This window comes from Podarcis pityusensis (assembly GCF_964106645.2).
Source record: "Podarcis pityusensis genome assembly, chromosome: 10".
NCBI lineage: Eukaryota > Metazoa > Chordata > Lepidosauria > Squamata > Lacertidae > Podarcis > Podarcis pityusensis.
Window position 1 is genome coordinate 53957288 of NC_138035.1, and position 17952 is coordinate 53975239.

The window sequence follows — 17952 nt, forward strand, 5'->3', positions numbered from 1 at the left end:
TGCTGAGGTGCTGCAAAGCTCTGAAGGTTGCCGTCAAAGGAAGAGAAGGGCTCCTGAAGGCAGGTACACCCCAGTTCATCTAGAGAAGGGTTTCCCAAAATGGGATCTCCAGCTGATTTCGCACTACAGTTCCCATCATCCATGACCACTGGTCCTGCTGGATAGGGATGGTCCGGAAGCAGCTGGAGACCCGAGTCTGGGAAACCCTGATCTAGAGGCTATATAGGTGGCAGTCTGGCCCAAGATATTTTGAAGCCAAGGGTGGATATTGCTTGACTGTAACTTAACTGAGCACCAAGAGCCTTGGGCCACTTGGTCTGCACACCCTGGTGGACAAGAGGCCACCTCTCACACAATCCAAACGAAATAATCTGTGGCATGTTCTAGCCAACCAAAACGGTAGCATCACATGTTCGCACATTCTATCTTAACAGCTCTTCCTTGAGAACAAGTTTGCTGCTGTCATAACAATGGCCAATTCTGGGCACAGGCAGTATAAATGCTTAAGAACTCAACTAATTTTAGAAAAGATGGTTTATTTACATTGGGTGCGAACAGTATTTATAGGGGAGATATCTGAAGAACACCTCTGTTTAATTCTATACCTTTGCAAAGTGGTAGCGGCCTTAATTTGGTGCATCAAAGACCAAAGCGCTTTAGTAAAATTGGTGCTGGAAGTCGCTTTGTTGTTTGATATCTGTTATTGCTATTTAAGTTGCACAAGTTACAGGCTAGTAATTGCAACCTTTAAAAAGGGGAAACGATTAAGATTGTGAAAGTGACAAGTTAAAACAATTCTCAAAATATTTCGTTCTAAACAATTCATTGTAAATAGGAACGCAAACTCAGTGGTAAGCGTCAGTGATGAATTCATATGTTCTACTACTTTTTTTTTGAAATAAATAAGTGCACAAAGAGTGCTAAATATTTTTATCTGCTATATATGAACCAAAATATATTAGAAGTGGATAAGCCTTCATCTCTGAGTGTATAATGATTGATATGGGTAATATACATGTTATTTTAATTATATACTAAAAATTATAAAGTTTCCTACAGTTGATGTTTAAATATTATTTAAATCAGGTATATTAAAAATAAATAAATTGGTGGGACCAGAGCAAGGCACTATTAGATTGATGAAGTAGGCCCTTTTTCCCAGTTCTGAATACCTCTAAAACATTTCTGAAGATTATGTGTAAAATCTGGTATAAATATACAGATTATTATGGTTTGTGATAAAATGCTGCACTCACACTGTATACTTAGCAACAAGTTGATCACTGCAGTAGTGTCCTCATACATAGCCAAGAGCAAACTGGGCAATATAGCACACACCAAGCAATACTTAAAAGCTGTTTGCGTACCTTCTTTTAGTGTGCTCACAAAAAAACTTAAATGAAATGAAAACACAAATGCAATTTTTTTGTGCTACACATTCTTCCTTGCGTTGACCTGGATTCCTTTATTATTGTTAACCCTAAAACTCCCCAGATTTACACAGCTTTCTCTGTATTTCTAGTGAGATTCCAGTAACAAGTCCATTTAAAATAAAATGTGCCTGCAAATATTACTTGGGGGTGGTTAATTGCTCCAAAAGATTTGTTCACATTAGGGCAATTGGGAAAATAATAAAGTGATTCCTCTACTGAAGGATCCACAACACTTTCACCAAGCCATCAGATATTACTGGCCAACTTCTACCATTAAAAGTTTTAAACCATTTCACTTACATACATCATGACTTGAATTTCAGGATCTGAATGAATGATAAAACATTAACATGCACTATATAACAGAAATGCACCTATGCTTAGGAAGTCCTAGGGACCTTCTGCTAATATTAAACTGCACAACTTGCACATTTGAGAAGTATATATTTGGAATGAGAGAAAAGGTAGCACCAGCAAGGCAGCTTTACCTACTCCCAACACACACAAAAACACCCTAGGAAGCTTTTAAATAAATGAAAAGGAACATTTAGCATTAGATGTAGGAAATCTTTACCTGCCTATGCAGCAACTATTCTTGGTTCAATGGATAATCAAACTAACTAGGGCGTGATGCTTCTGAGTGCCAACTGCCACTCTACAAGATAGCAGTTATGACAAGCAGTATGACAGGCAATCACCCTGTTGTCACAGATGCAGCCCACCCATAACCTACTTTTGCCTGTGGAATTGAGTGAGTGAGTGAGTGGCCGGCCTGAGGCTGTGCCACAAAGCCTTCAGAGGGATCACACTGTCCTTTTCAGAAGGTAAGAAGAAACCTTACAATTAATCAGGTTTTCTTTTAAACATAAATTCCCTATGGTTACTTGCAGTCAAATCTGAACATTTATAGGTTTTTTTTTAATGTTACATGCAAGAGGTACAAAAAAAAAAAAAAAACGTTTACAAAGCAACACCACACTGTATGAAAGTTGTGTACAAAAACTACCTAACAGTATGCAAAAAGCAAGTTGAGATGTCAGTTTTGTGAAACATTAGTGTGACATTTTGGTGGGAGTGTAAAACTTGTACACATTTTTAAACACACAGAAATCCCTTTCAAGCTGTGTAGTGGCACTCCTGAAATGGCAGCTGACTGCTTAACACGAGGCCAACATTTATTGAAACTGCCATTTTATTTATTTTTAAATATATTTTATTGATTTTTCATTTTATGAAACTACAGAAACTATTGGGTCTTTTGTCTGTTGGTTTATATATTTCAACTTGAACCCACATTCAGACATGTGAATACAAATGCCTTTAATCTGATATGGAAGCTAGATATAGGAGTCCAAAAATTCTGGTGCAGTTCAAAAAATGTTGGTGCAGTTAATAAAACAGATTTTGTTTAAAAGGAAACAGTTCCAACCCAGGATTAGATTTGTGAAAACAAGTTATACTTCATTTTTCTATCTGCCACCAAAGAAACCAATTTCTTAGCTTGTGAACTTCAGAATTTTTAAAAAAGATTTATTATGCAGATTAGTCATCTGGCCCTCCAAAACACTAGAGTGCCTTTATTTGTTTTCATTCATAGCTGCAGGAAAAACTTACAAATTACATTAATAAAAATATGTAGGATTATAATGAGGCTCAATTCAATACTTTGCTGATTTCATGCATCAGAGACTTCTGGAAGGGACTATTATGCAGCTTTGTACTGAACTACTTCAATGCAAAATATTTGTAACACAAAATACTATGAAAAACTGTAGTGTGGGCAATGATGTTAGTGTAATTAAAAAATGGCAAGGATATTGTACCTTGGAAGTTAACAAAAATAATAATAATCCCATATTTTAAATCTACCATTATATATGTGTGTGTTACATATCATTCCAACAGCATCAGGGACAAGAGAATCTAATCTCTTGCTGAAATGTTCTAATTGCAGTATTAAAGACAAGTAAAACCAATCTGCAGATATTTTCATTTTACCCTATCAAGATTGACTCAACCCAAACTTTGTTCTAGGTCCATTTTTTGTTCAAGTCAAACACTAACAGTGCATACTATAAACGTTCTGCGCAAACCTCTAAGAAATGCTAGCATGAACCTCAAAAATCATATCTTAAGATTTAAAAATATCACACCAAGAAACATTAGCATATTTGCAAAATCACAGTTCACAGCACTGGAGGGCGGAGGGGAAATTGTACCTTTCCAGAGTATTTTACCGATACAAATATTAAAGTAAACCCGGTTTATGCTATGGACATGAGCCATTCTGCATAAAACATGCACTTCAACTTTTCAATACAAGAATAAATTTTAAAATTCGTAAGTAGAAAAAAGTGATGGCTCCCAAAAACCTTTCGAATTTCCTTTTTGTAAATGCTTTCATGTGCAGAGCAGATGTCAGTATAGCAAAATTAGTTTTACAGTAAAGGGAGTTTGAACTTCATAGCATATTTTAATTGTTACATTAACTTAGAAGCAATATAGGATCTTCTAGCTCATAAAAAGGAATAGAGCTGGTCTGGCTTTCCCCAGAGTCAGAGTCATAAGGAGCATCTGGAAGCTCCATGAAGCTGTATGCCAGTTGTTCATCTTCTGCATCTGATCGGATGTAGCAGGAGTTATTAGAAAATTCCTCTTCTTCTATACTATTGAAATCCTGGGGGATGTACAACATCCCTGGGTAGTTCCTACTCACCAAGTCACTTGTTGTTTTAAGTGAGATCTTCCTAAATGCCATCAGGTGCATATGAGAAAATTTTGAGTACTTGAAACGTTTAAAGCCCAAGGATTCTATAGCAATTTTCCAGCTTTTCATCATCATAGCGTGGCGATTCTGATGGGAAGAGTCAGGAGTGATAATAAGCAGCAATCCGTTCAATACAAGAAGTTCGTGGGCCTTTTTGCAACATATCCACCGTTGATAAGGTGAAGGGAAGTAAGATAGGAGGAGGGAGAAGACCACAATGTGGAACAATTCTCCAGGCAGCGAATCAATAGGATTTTTTAGCTGTTTCAAAAAAGCATCTATGGCATCTTGTGCAAGCTGAAGAGGTTGCTGAATCTGAAGGTTCAAGAAGTCGCATTTATAGACGCTCTGCGAAAAGAAACACAGATGCAGCAATATACTTGGATGGTGCAAGCCAGGTACATTAAAACTACGCATTTGAAGCATTGCTACACCATGAACAGATAAATCTTTTGAGCTTCAGTATTTTAATCTAAACATTTGCACAGCATTTTCCATCAAGAAAAAGAATTGCAAAACATTTTCCAAAACAAAAACAGAATGTAAGAAACTGAAATAGATATAATAAACAATTCCGTAGCAGCCAAACATCACAAAGCCCACTGAGTTGGACGGCATATATATATATCTATAAGAACAATCCCGCAGATCACAGCAGTTAGCCACCTCCACCATCATCTTGGGTGAATAAAAAGGTATTGTAGCTGGTGATGAAGTTTCAAAGGTGTAACTGTCTGCCCTACTAGAGAAAGATAGTTTTATCATTACAAGAAGGCTCTATCTCACATACCCCACAGTTAAGCAACACTCACCAGAGGGGAGACACAACAAGCAGAACTTCCTCCACTGATATCAAGGCAGAGGTAGGTTGGTATCAACAGAAGTGTTCTCTCAAATACCTAGCTACCAAGTTGTTCATGGCTTTCTATGTTAACAAGAGCACCTTAAATTGGGCCCAGTAACATATAGGCAGCCACCGCCCATCCTCCAAGACAGAAGTCTCATGAGACCACATGCCAAAAGTGATAGCACTCTAGCAATAGTATTCTGCTCTAATCACAATTTCTGTATTGTGCAAGGGCAACCCCCTGTATAGGGCATTACAGAAGTCAATTAACTGATAAATTAAACAGGCATATGTGTAAAGCATTTAAAAAAAAATATAAGCAAACAGCATAGTTTGTTCTTAGATAATGTACTTGTTCCATAGAGGGTATCATTTTATAAGAGACATTCCCTTCTATGGAAGAGAGAAAGTGGAAATGATATAAGACGGTGCTTGCCATCTGCTGTTTTTCTAGGCACTTGCACCAATACTAAATATTACTAATTATTTTTAACAAGAAATCTGTTGGATGATCGGAGGCGCCCCCCCCCCCAAATTAAGTAGTCTAACCACTGCAGTCCTGATTCTGAAGCACAAAGGAATTGAATTATACTTTTGATGTAACACTGAACTATGGAATTTAAGGGAATATTGCAAAATTCATAGTGATTATTCAATGCATGAATAAATACACATAAAAATAAAGAACACCCTGGCAGCTGTCTTTCATACAAAACATTGGTTTTAAAACAATTCAGGAAGTAAAATATGTTTTGACATTTCCCCCACTGATTTTTACCTGAATTTTACAGCATGTAATCAAGGGGTTCAGCAGTGCTCAACTTTGGATAGATCATGTTCTTAGTGAAAAATCCAACGACCAAACTGCTACCTTTAATGGATTGCACTGTTCCATTAAAAGTTTTACTTTTTATGACACATTGATTTGTGGATAGAATGCTTAAACAAACCCAAACATATATGACTGTATCTGACGAAAGTCACGATTAGAGCCACTGAAATCAATGGACTTTAGTCAATGGGTCTGCTTTGAGTGTGGCTTAGCTGGATACAAGCCAAGTGCATGCTGCTAGTATCCAACTGAATAATTTTTTGCATGTTAAGGATTTAATAATCTTCCCTTGATTATCTGTACTGACAAATGTTTCATACCTCAACAGCTGGGACAATGTCAATGCCAACCGTCAAAAATTCTTCAAACTTCAAAAATGGATTAAAACAGCTGCCAACATCAAGTAATCTGATCTTTCCTGAAGGATGTAGCAATCTAAATAGAAGGGGATTCAAATTGTGAAATAACCTTTAAAGAAATAAAATCTGAATCTTTTAGAAATTGCATTGCAATCTTTTAGAACAGGAAACATACAGCTGCAGTTATATAACTGGCGAATGGTGACATGTCCTGGTCATACTTGGTTGGAAATAAGCCAAGGCATTTCCCAAGAAACCTTGTCTGTCTCCATAAGCCCACAACTCCCCACATATGCAATTCCTAACCCTCTTCCTAGTCCCCTCCAAACTGTACTTCAATGTACTTCAGCTACTGAGAGAGGAAAGGAGGTCCTTGTTCTGAACCCATTTCTGAAGGGTTTTTTTCTTTTGGAGGGAGGGAAGGAGACTTCATATGGGTCCAAAAAGCAACATAATAATAAATTTATTTAGTGAAAGATAAATAGGTCCTGTTGTCTCTTGGGGAAATAGAGGTTTCCTGCTTCTGCTGAACTTTGCTTATAACACACAATAAGTTTAGTAATTGCACATCTCTTACAGTTTTTTTGGTAAAGAAATTAAGTTTCTATTGTTTAGACAATACACTTCAGGGTTCCTCTGGTGTTCTTCGGCAATACAGTTCTTGTTTGGCATGATTAGGCCAAATGTAAGCTTCTGTTAAGTCCCACTGATCTTAACAGAAACATTAGATCACATACATAACCCCCTTCAGTAAAATAAATAGGACTCTAAAATGCCTACTTAGTCTAGCATGCTAAATTCACAAAACACACACAAATGAACTTCCACCACCACCACATCTGCCCTCTGATAACACTTACTCATCCATTATAGAACTGTGATTTGAATTTTCAGAAGAATCCTCTATTTTGGAAGCTGGGTGAATACTCATGGTTTGAATACTTTGAGTAGCAAGAACTGCTCTTTTCTCATCTTTTTCCAGTGCTTTTCGTTTTCCACCATTTTGAAAATATTCCCGTGACACACTTGGGGAGAAAAAAAAGAGGGGGAAAGGCAATTCAAAATAGTTTTCACTATCATTTTCTAAAGGCACTTTCTTATCTATATATTTCAAAGAACAGAATATAATTATTCCTTATCTAGGTAGAATGATTTGAAGTGACTGTACACATAAAATTAAACAAATGGGTTTGTACCAAATGTTAATTAAAGTAATGTGATATAGTATCCCAAACTATCTGTTCAAGACCATGCAGTTTATTCAGGATCACAAGCAATTAAAGTTTCTTTCCTTCTTTCTTCTTCTGAATCTTTTGTCTTATTAGAAGTGTTTTCCACACCAAGCTGGTGTTTATATATCTACAGGGCTTCCCTTCAGCTGTATCCCACACCCCATTTCAACCAGAACAAGCAACTAAAACTGTTAATCTGAAAACTAAGTGCTTTCATTTGACTACATGGGTAGAGTCCAAGGAACTGCCATTTCTACACTACAGGTGGGTCTTCACATTCCAGTAATACTGGGTAAATCTATTCTAGAAACTGGAACGAACAACTAAAATCCCTTTTAATCTCCACCTGTCTAGTGATGCAGTCTTAATATATCAATTTAGTACTAGGCATGTGGTTTGAAAACAAAGCTTGGCAGCAGAAAACATCATGAAACATTGGGTTTGGGAAAGAAGGTCTCCATTTGTATACATTTGATAGAAAGACGTTTTCCATTCATTATTTGTTAAATACAAAGACTGCTACAAATATAAAGAAAACAAAAACAGAACCCTGAAAGCAATTATATACAGAAACATATATTCTGTGGAAATGTATTTTTGCAATCTGTTCTCCTGTAGAAATCCTGCAAGCTTATGACCAAAAACAACTTTCTCAATAGTTTGCATTAGACCACTTACCTGCAACACCATTCAATGCGGCCCTCTCCTTCACAGGTTTTAGTCCAATGGTTATCTGCCAGATTTTTCATTGCCTCAGCGTATTCACAGAGTGTTTCTTCATCTTCACAATGTTCACGCCAGATTTTATCAAAGTCTCCCACTAAAAACACACAAAAAAAGAGACCGGTGAGAATAATGGACGAGTGTTCATCAAACCCAGAGTCCGGCTTATTGTGGAAACATTGCAATGAGGGGAAGAGAGAAACCTAATTGTGCAAACTTAATAAACAGAAATAGCAGAAACCAACTAGCAACTTCGTTTTCTGTTTGGGTATAAAAATACAGTTTGCCTCTTCAGTCATATAGAAAAAAAAGGTATGAAATATTTCCCTCAAACCCATTTGAGGATTGCATCAAGTTTGTTGAATTGGAAAGGAAACAGCCCTATGGAGCAAAAGAGATATTCTATTGCCCCATCTCCCAACTACCCACAGAAAGGATTACTCATTATTCAGAACAGAAAATTGGATTACAATTACCACGCCAATGCAAAAGATATTTTCAAAAGTAGCTCAAGAGCCTTGCCTACAATGTTTTTGAAGCTGTTTTGTTGAAAATATATACCTGGCATATTTAGTTTGACTTCGTTAAGGAAGTTACTCATATGACTAGATTACAACACTTCAGGTTTTCTCCCTTGTTTACTCTGCACAGTAACCTATCCTTTGCTATCCTACTTCCCTTTCAAGCTCATATTGGAGAAGCCACACAAACATTGATTGTGCTGCAGCGAAGAGATCTAGGGAGAAAAGTCATTCCTCCTTTCCCTCCCCTCTCTTCCAGGTCCCATGAAGGGCCTTCACTACCCTAATGGAAATTTTTGCTTGTTTTTCTGGCTCAGCAGACAAACTACAATATCAGATTACTAATAAGACAAACTGTTTACCATCCAAGATTGAATTTACTCTAACCACCATTTCCTGAACCTTCTAAACTATGCTGATATAACCGACACTGGAAAGCTGTATAATCTCTTCTAAATAACTGACTGATGTTCTCTGTTCAGTTCACAACTAGTAACCAATTCAGTGTTGCACCAAATGGAAAGCTACCACTCTGTAGTATATTGGCAGGGAAAGCCTATTTTTATGTTACAAAGAGACATTAGATTCTAGGAGACTTTCAGCTTGTATTAAAGTCACCATTTTAAATATATTCCCAACTCTCAGCTATTACCCAATGTTTTTTTGCTTGTACTCCCTTAACCTGTTCATCACAGTAGGTACAGCATCATTTTGTTCACCCTTCAGGGACACCAGGGTAGGTTACTTGAAAAGTTGACCCAGACAATGCCAAAATACAGTGGTACCTCAGGTTACATACGCTTCAGGTTAGAGACTCCGCTAACCCAGAAATAGTACCTCGGGTTAAGAACTTTGCTTCAGGATGAGAATAGAAATCGTGCTCTGGCAGCACGGCGGCAGCGGGAGGCCCCATTAGTGAAAGTGGTGCTTCAGGTTAATAACAGTTTCAGGTTAAGAACAGACCTCCAGAACGAACTAATTTCTTAACCCAAGGTATCACTGTACTCAAGTAAAATGTTATTCTCTGTAAGCCAAGTGGTCAAAAGGTAATTAGACTGAATGCTCAAAAAGCTACTATCGGGTGGTTGTTGTTGTTAGAACTTGGAATGAAAGGCATTGACATGCTTGATTCTTGCACTTCCTTGTACACACCCAAAAAGCTCATTTGTAGATAACTGAAAATTAGCAGCATGCCATAAATCAAAATAAAATGGGTGCTAATAGATTTTACCCTCTCGCTCACTATGCTCTTTCAAAAGCAAAATTTGAATTCCAAAATATTTTATGAAACACTTAAGAAAAGACTAGGAAGCAACATTGCATACAACTTCCTAATAATTATTTTAAACAGCTGTTATTCACCACTTGGATGCTTCAAATTATACCTTCCTTCATGTAAACAACCTGGGATTGGCATGCAGCTGCAATCTCATTATGGTATTACTGTGAACCGGGGTGGGTTGGCTATTGGTTTGTTTTTGTTCTTGTTTTTATTATGTATTTTGTGTGTTTTTATCTCGTATTTTTATGTTGTGGATCACCCTGAGATCTATGGATGAAGGGGTGTTAAATAGTAAATAGTAAATAATAGAAATAAATAATACACATGTATCTAGTTATACACAAATGCCTCAGTAGCTGTAACCAACTGCAAGGCCACACCATCACCTCTGTGATGTAAGATTAAATCTCTCATAATCTGTGCAGCGATTCATGCTTTATATCTGTGCCCCCACCTTAATATAGTTAATAAATCATGTACTGTACACATACTGGGTATCAGGATGACATAATGGTTAAAGGAGAGCTGAGCCGACAGGTAGCTTAGATTGCTTTGAATTATAAAGTTATTCATATTTTCATAAGTATAATGAATATGTCAGGAAAAAGCTTCAACATAATGAAAGGATGCAAAGGGTCAAAGACTTCTCTGCATGCAGACACCCTTGAGTGTTGGGGTATTCTGTGGAGAGGAATCTGATACTGTGTGAATAAGTGAAAGATTGTCCAATCAAGTCCTGTCCCCCACCACCACAGGAAAGCCTCATAGCAAGCCTAGGGACCAGGTTAGGCTCAGATCTGATGTCCCAAACATGTGCTCAATGGGTATCAGGCAAATACATTAGTTAGCTTGGAACCATATTCATGTATTTTTGTTTATTGGAATATGTATAGATTGCATTTCATAAAAATACAGCAAGGTGTTCTCTACCAATATACAGATGTATATTACTTGAATCACATTTGTATATTGGTAGAGAACAGTGGCACAGTTCAAAAGCAGTGACTGGACATTCATACTCCTTTCCCTCCACCCACCTGCATACAGTACATTCATTTTTCCCCCTTACAATATAAATAACTTAAGGAACCATACGTCATTGAATTGTCACATCTAAAGATACATAAAAGATTCCAACTAGAAAGCTTTGCATCTCACATTCCAATTAAACTGTGCACCTTATTACATATTTAACCTCCAAAACAAATATTTCAGTTCAACTAATTTTGACTACTAGATAAACTGTTCAACTATTTTTACTTCAATATTTGGTTGAATATGTTTTAGGTGTGGGTCACATATTAACAGTCCATAACAACCTTACTACACAGCTGAAGCACATCCAATTCAATGTAGATGTGAACTGATAAAATAAGACAAAACTATGGAGAAAGACTTGTGCAGAACTCAGCTTTGTTAAGTGTTGAACTTGTAACTTGCATTTTAAGTAAGTTGTCAACCTAAAAGGTCCATAAAGCCAATCATTAGGAGTGACCACAAAGGGCAACCACCCCCTCGTCTAGTAATCACATCTCCCCTTACAAGTTAATACTGAGATCCTAGTTCCCTAAATTCTGATGCAGAAATATTGGGAGGAGCCCTTCACCTCTCAACGTTTGGAGAAAGGACAAAGCTGTGAGAATATTTATAAGTTCCAATGGCTAAACTAAGATACAAAGATCCTTCTCACCCCCTAAGTCCTCATAACAGAGCACTTGGGGAGGAATAGTGCTGGCATGGCAAGTGAAACTAGTTGGTGACGAAATCATGCTAAAATGTGCATACCTCAGCACAACTATATTGGCTCTCATTCGTGCCTGTGTTTGAAAACTATATCTTATCCACAAATCAGGGCTACAAGCACTGCACATTTCAAGAAAAGAAAGTCTTCTACAAGAATCAAAGTTTGTTCATTCAAGATTCAACAGTGGTAATGCTTTTATGAGGGTGGGGGGAACTTTCCAACAGTATGCCTGGAAAATACCACAACATGTAACACTGCCACAACACTAATGTAATTGCGATAATTCCAGAAAGTATGCCACATATACTAAGGATTAGGGTTCAAAGTTGGATCACCAACATTTCCTTTCACTACCGTCTTTCAAAGTGACAGAAGGAGCACATCCATTAAAATGGCTTCTTCACAGTACATTCTTTGGAAAACCTACATCAGCTTATTAACTTCAAGACACAGCTGACACAATGGAAAATTGAAACTTAAGCCTCTGTGAAAACTATATACTCATCCCATTTAACAAATGGGAGACAACTGATGGGTTTTATGTGTATATAAAGTGCCTGTTTTCTTCTGATGCGTGCATTTTTACTCCAAGGAGGTAACAGTAAATGTACTTTGTCTATTGCTTTTTTGCACCTATTACGCAAACAAGTAAATTAAAGGCAGATCTGTAGTTTTACTCCTTAAATCTTTCCATTACAAGAAGGTCCTACCTTCAGCAACTATGGGCTGAAAATTTCCATTTTTTGGTTCTGCCTCAGGCTAGCAGAGTCGAGCCCGGTCAGCATATGCAACCATGGAATCTCTTAGATATAGGTTCTCCCACCAGTTTTCTATGATGAAGCATATGGGAGACCATTAGCAACTGCTGATCCTGGAGCTCCAAATTAGAGTGGATATACTTAAGAGATATACTAGCAGCGATGGACTGATTTCAAGTACTTGCTTTCTTTGATCTTCTGCAAGAAAACCCTGAAATACCACAAGATTGCATTTATTTCATTCAAAATAGGTGAAATGGTTTAACTGGAAATGCTACCGTACACCCACTTTGCTCCTTGTGTGCCAAGATTTCAGCTAGAAGAGGTCATAGACAATCTAGAAGCAAGGATGACAGGAACATGCCACAACATATGTAGAAACTACCATATCAGGAATGGCATTTCCTTCATCCACTGCAGTTATTAAGGTAATCAAGCCAAGTCCACAGGATAATCTTGCAACCTCTGGGAGGAAGTAATTGCCATCAAGGAAATGGCTCATACCTTATTTAAATAGCTGATGATAACATATAAGTAAAATTATTGTTGTGTAGCATCAATATACATGGTACCATCGTGTTATACATGGCAAATGAGATAGGCCCCTGCCTAAATTTTTAGATGGGCAGTAGGAAGATACAACCCAGAGGGGCAAGGGTCACAGTGCATGGTTCCAAGAAAGTGCAGTTACACATACATTTGCTTCCTTCACTTGTAAATGAGGACACACAAAAAGCTTAATTACCAGAGTATCTGCATCACAGAAAATGGTTATGAACATTTTAGTCAAACTAGCTACTCAGTATGAAATTTACATTTCCACCTCTTTGACATGCAAAGAGGACTTGGGATATCTGTACCACATTCAAACAAGACTTTTATTTAAGGGTCAGCAGTAAAATTCCAGGACTGGATCTACCAAAGAGGCAATGAAATGCACCAGGATGCCATTTCTTTATTATTTTAGATCCCACACACTATGGGATCTTGTCAACCCTTCCGAAATCTTTTGATGAAGGGTGGTATATAAATCTAAACAAACAAATAAACAAAAATTGATACTAGTGGAGTGGTTAAGGCCATCTCAAGACCAAGGCTGCCTTATAATCCTTTTTCTATCAGCAGGGTTTCTCATAGTACAAATACAACATGTCTTTTCTACAGATGTGGTACAGATACATCTTACTAAAATGTGTCTTACTAGGATAAGAAAACCTATGCTATAAATATAGCTATAGTACAAAGCATATAACAGATGCATGAATTTTGGCTGACAAGTTAGGTTGCACTTGTGCTTGTTGTTTAGTCGTTCAGTCGTGTCTGACTCTTCGTGACCCCATGGACCAGAGCACGCCAGGCACTTCTGTCTTCCACTGCACTTGTGCTTAAGACATATTAATCACACTAAATATATTAAGGGCTCCTGTTTGCTTACAGCAGGGGGCCGGTCCACTGTCCCTCAGACCTTGTGGGGGGGCAGACTATATATTTTTTTGGGGGGTGAACAAATTCCTATGCCCCACAAAAAACCCAGAGACGCATTTTAAATAAAAGGACACATTCTACTCATGTAAAAACATGATGATTCCCAGACTGTCTGCGGGCCAGATTTAAAAGGCGATTGGGCGGGATCTGGCCCCCGGGTCTTAGTTTGCCTACCCATGGTTTACAGAGTATGTTACAGATTCCACCAAAATGCAAACAAACAAACAAACAAACAAAAACAACCCCCCCCCACACACATATTATCCCTGGTCACCCAAAACATGCCAGACAAATTAGAATACAAGACAATGAAAGCAGATAACTCAAGGTATGCTAGAAACAACACAAAGTTTTGAGTTGCAAAGACTTTCAAAGGGCAGCTGAATAAATCTCATCAAGAGGATGAGCTAAAACAATCTTGCATGTTATCCAATACCCTTATCAGATAGCTTGTTTTGCAAGTTTGTTAAACCTATTCGATAACATGAAAGATTGTTTTAGCTGACCCCTTGATGAGATTTATTCAGTTGCCCTTGGATAAGAGCCCAAGACCAGGGGTCGGCAACGTGTGGCCCATGGGCTAGATGCGGCCCATGGGCCAGATGCGGCCCATGAAGACCATTTTACTGGCCCCTGAGCCGCCCGTGAACCAAGCTGCCCACTCAGTGAGCCCCCCCCCGCGCTGTGCTAAACCAGCGCATCAACTCGCCGAGCGGCGCCAGAAATTGTGTCTGTGCACATACAGATACCGTAAATTGTATCTGCGCATGTCCAGACGCCAAAAATCGCTTCTGCGCAGTGGACATGTGCAGATGCGATTTTCGGCATCGTGCTGCGCCAGTCCGGCCCACGGACGATCTCAGTGGAAGTGATCTGGCCCATGGCCAGTAAACCTTGGCGACCCCAGCCCAAGACCTTAAGTATCTAGGGCCTGAGTATATCACTTCTATTGCACTCTGTGCACTTCAGCAAACAGCTTACACTAGGCCTCAATTCTCTCTCAGTAAACTCATATATTAGATATTGGATATGTGACATGCAAAGCGATGACAAGAGCTGGAAGGAGAGATCTGAATTTGTTCCTTGCCTGGAATTTTCATATTGCCAAGAAGAGGGGTGGGGGACTGGTTACTAGGATTAATTACTCCATTGACATGATTTTCATGCAAGTCCATGAAAAGTTAAACTAGCTGTTGCCATATTTGCCAATCTCAACATACATTCCATAATGAATGTCTTTCTAAAGGATGCAATGTATCAACAGGATGAAGGCTGGAGAAAGAGAAGCCTTGCAAGGTGAGATGCCTAAGAAATACAGACGTATGCAAGAGTCCATTTAACAAGCGGAATACCGAAATGGATAGCTTCAGAATTCCCAGTAGTCAACTCTCCAATTGCTTCCAAGTAACTTCATACCTCATAGGCCTTAAAATATGGGTGTGTACACCTGTTTTTAAGCAACAGAAATGTGGAAAACAGCCCTGAGAGCCCAGAAAAGGCCCTCATCCTTTTCACTGCCCACAAAGCCAGGAAAAGAATATGGTAGCATTTTCCCCATCTCCCTTCCGCAACTCTTTCACATCTTTAGCTTCCTGGACTTGCCAGGCGAAATCAGGAAAATAATCTGGAGCAGCAAGGCTGGAATACCCCCAAGTAAAAGCAACACCCATTATGCTGTACAGCTTCATAACATTCTGGAACAAAATGGCAGCATTCAAAACGGGCTGTGGAAACACTGCGAAGCCCTGGGACCATGATCACAGAAGAATACATTGCTTCGTGGCCTCCCAACCCATCTCTGCCACGGTGCTTCCCAGCAGGTAGCTGAAAAAAAGAGGCTTGAAACTCCGGATTCACGGCCAATAATACTCTGAATTACACAGATACTGTGCATGTTTTGGGGGTTTATGTCACGCCCTCTTAAAGCTTTGCGGGCAACCGCTTAACATCGTCCCTGTGGCCACTTTTCTGGCTCTTGATATTTTGGGGGGCGTGGGGGGGGGAAGAAAGAAAGAAAGAAAGAAGCCATCGGATCCCATTTTGGCACAACGATGAAGATGGAACAACAACCGTTTCTTGAATGAAAGGAGGCCCCAAGGCGGCCGCCCTCTCCCCTCACAGGCCCGGGACCCCAGTCCCCCACAGCCGCCCTCCTGCCTTGCTCCTCGCCCGGCGGGGCCAGAGGCCTACAGGGCAGGCGGGGAAAGGGGGTGGGGCCCGCTCAGCTTCCCCGCCAGGCCTCGGCCAAGGCCTCGCTTCCCCCGGGCGACAGAGGGACCCCCCGCTTCCTCCCCTTGCTCCGTGGGAAGAAGGGCAGAGGTGCGGCGGGGATTCTCCCGCCTTACCTTCGCGGTACTTCTTGCGCAGCCGCCGGTGGACGCTCTTCACCACCCCGGAGAGCTTCTCCTGCTGCAGTTTCCGCTCCTGCTCCCGGGGCGGCGGCGGCGGGGGGCACGGGAAGGAGGCGGCGGCGCCCGAGGGGGGCCCCAGCTCCGGCTCCATAGCTGTGGTAGCGGCAGCAGGGCGCCTGCGCTCCGCCTCGCTCCCTCCGCGGAAAGGGGGCGGCGGCCGTCGCCAGACTCTTCTGCGCCTCACGGCAAGCCAGGCAGGCAGAATTAAAAGTCCGGCGAAGGTCACGTGGCCCGGCTCGTCTCCCGTGGCTTGCTGGGAAGTGTAGTCTCGCGCCTTTCTTTCCTCTCAGGCGCAGCCGCCGGAAGCGCTGCCCGTTTCCGGATGCTTCGTTGTTGTTTTTCCCACCACCACCCCGCTCCCCGTGGCTTGATGGGAAATGTAGTCCTTAGGCCTTTGGAATGTTGCTAGCGCTTCTGCTGCCATGGGCAGCTCTAGGAAGCAAGCATATGCGCCAGCGGCGACGCCTAAGTGTAAAGGGGAGGCAGGTTCTCAGAACTGTGGATTATAAACCACCTAATGCGGTCCAAGCGACATGAAGATCCACCTCCTGCTCGTAACATGATGCAAGGAAGACAAATTATCCAGTTTTTACATCCCCCACTCATAGGAGCCAACTCCTAGGGGCCACCGGGGCTTTGCCTAACAGCAGCAATAATTTATTCTTTATACCCCGCCCACTCATAAAATATTTGAGGGGACCACACAAACCCCAAGTTGATGGGCATTGTCATTCAAATACTGTCTCTGCACTGCATTATGTGATCAATTATGCAAAGCGGGGCTTACTTGCCCTCCCACCCAATATTTTATTCACGTTGCGCCCCCTGCCCTCCCTTCTTTGTAATAAGAGATGCTTGTAGGGCTTGGTTTGATCAACACTAGTAATGTAATACATTTGTTTAAAAATACATTAAAAACAAACTTGTAAAAAAACCCTAACAAAACCACTCAATCCAGGGACAAGGGAGATTGGCAAGGTTTGGGATTATCCTGCTGTGTCCCCCAGTTCACCTCAAGGGCAAATCCATTGGCTTCATTTTTATCCTTTCTGCTTTCTCTCTTGCCAGTCATTCGTTTGCTCTTGATTTTGTACAGATTAGTCAATTTTTTTAGAAGAAGAAGAAGAAGAAGAGTTTGGATTTGATATCCCGCCTTTCACTCCCTTTAAGGAGTCTCAAAGCGGCTAACATTCTCCTTTCCCTTCCTCCCCCACAACAAACACTCTGTGAGGTGAGTGGGGCTGAGAGACTTCAAAGAAGTGTGACTGGCCCAAGGTCACCCAGCAGCTGCATGTGGAGGAGCGGAGACGCGAACTCGGTTCCCCAGATTACGAGACTACCGCTCTTAACCACTACACCACACTGGCTCTCTTTTAATCATTTGAAGGAGCCTGAACTTTTCCACACTCGTTTATAGTGTTATTCAACCTGTCCACATTTCCTAAATGCCAATTTCAACCCCTGCCAACCTCTGAATTTGGGCATTCATCTAGAGCATGGGCAGGCAAACTAAGGCCCAGGGGCCGGATCCGGCCCAATCGCCTTCTCAATCCGGCCC

At 40.3% G+C, this 17952-nt stretch overlaps 1 protein-coding gene and 1 long non-coding RNA gene across 3 annotated transcripts; one reads left to right on the forward strand and one right to left on the reverse strand.

Annotated features, from left to right (window-relative positions):
• Window positions 1-69: 69 nt before the first annotated feature.
• Window positions 70-6380, forward strand: LOC308486913. 2 transcript variants are annotated; one of them, XR_013991380.1, is made up of 3 exons: window positions 70-2257; window positions 4998-5063; window positions 6208-6380. It is a non-coding gene; the product is annotated as an uncharacterized lncRNA (long non-coding RNA). The 2 variants fall into 2 exon arrangements; XR_013991381.1 differs by lacking the exon at window positions 4998-5063.
• On the reverse strand, window positions 2676-16585 carry SAMTOR (S-adenosylmethionine sensor upstream of mTORC1). Its single transcript, XM_081024130.1, has 5 exons — window positions 16329-16585; window positions 8149-8290; window positions 7099-7263; window positions 6200-6314; window positions 2676-4548 (listed from the first exon to the last, which is right to left on the reverse strand). The coding sequence occupies exons 1-5, from the start codon at window positions 16483-16485 to the stop codon at window positions 3919-3921; spliced, it is 1209 nt and encodes a 402-aa protein (XP_080880256.1). The 5' UTR covers window positions 16486-16585; the 3' UTR covers window positions 2676-3918.
• Window positions 16586-17952: the final 1367 nt, after the last annotated feature.

What these genes read in the sequence shown, in the direction of transcription:
- SAMTOR (XM_081024130.1), bottom strand. Translation starts at nt 16,485, where the DNA reads ATGGAGCCGGAGCTGGGGCCCCCCTCGGGCGCCGCCGCCTCCTTCCCG. An exon ending in GCGCAAGAAGTACCGCGAAG is followed by an intron (nt 8,291 to 16,328) that starts GTAAGGCGGGAG and finishes GTGTGTTTTTAG; the next exon opens with TGGGAGACTTTGATAAAATC. An exon ending in CACAGTTCTATAATGGATGA is followed by an intron (nt 6,315 to 7,098) that starts GTAAGTGTTATC and finishes CCTTCTATTTAG; the next exon opens with ATTGCTACATCCTTCAGGAA.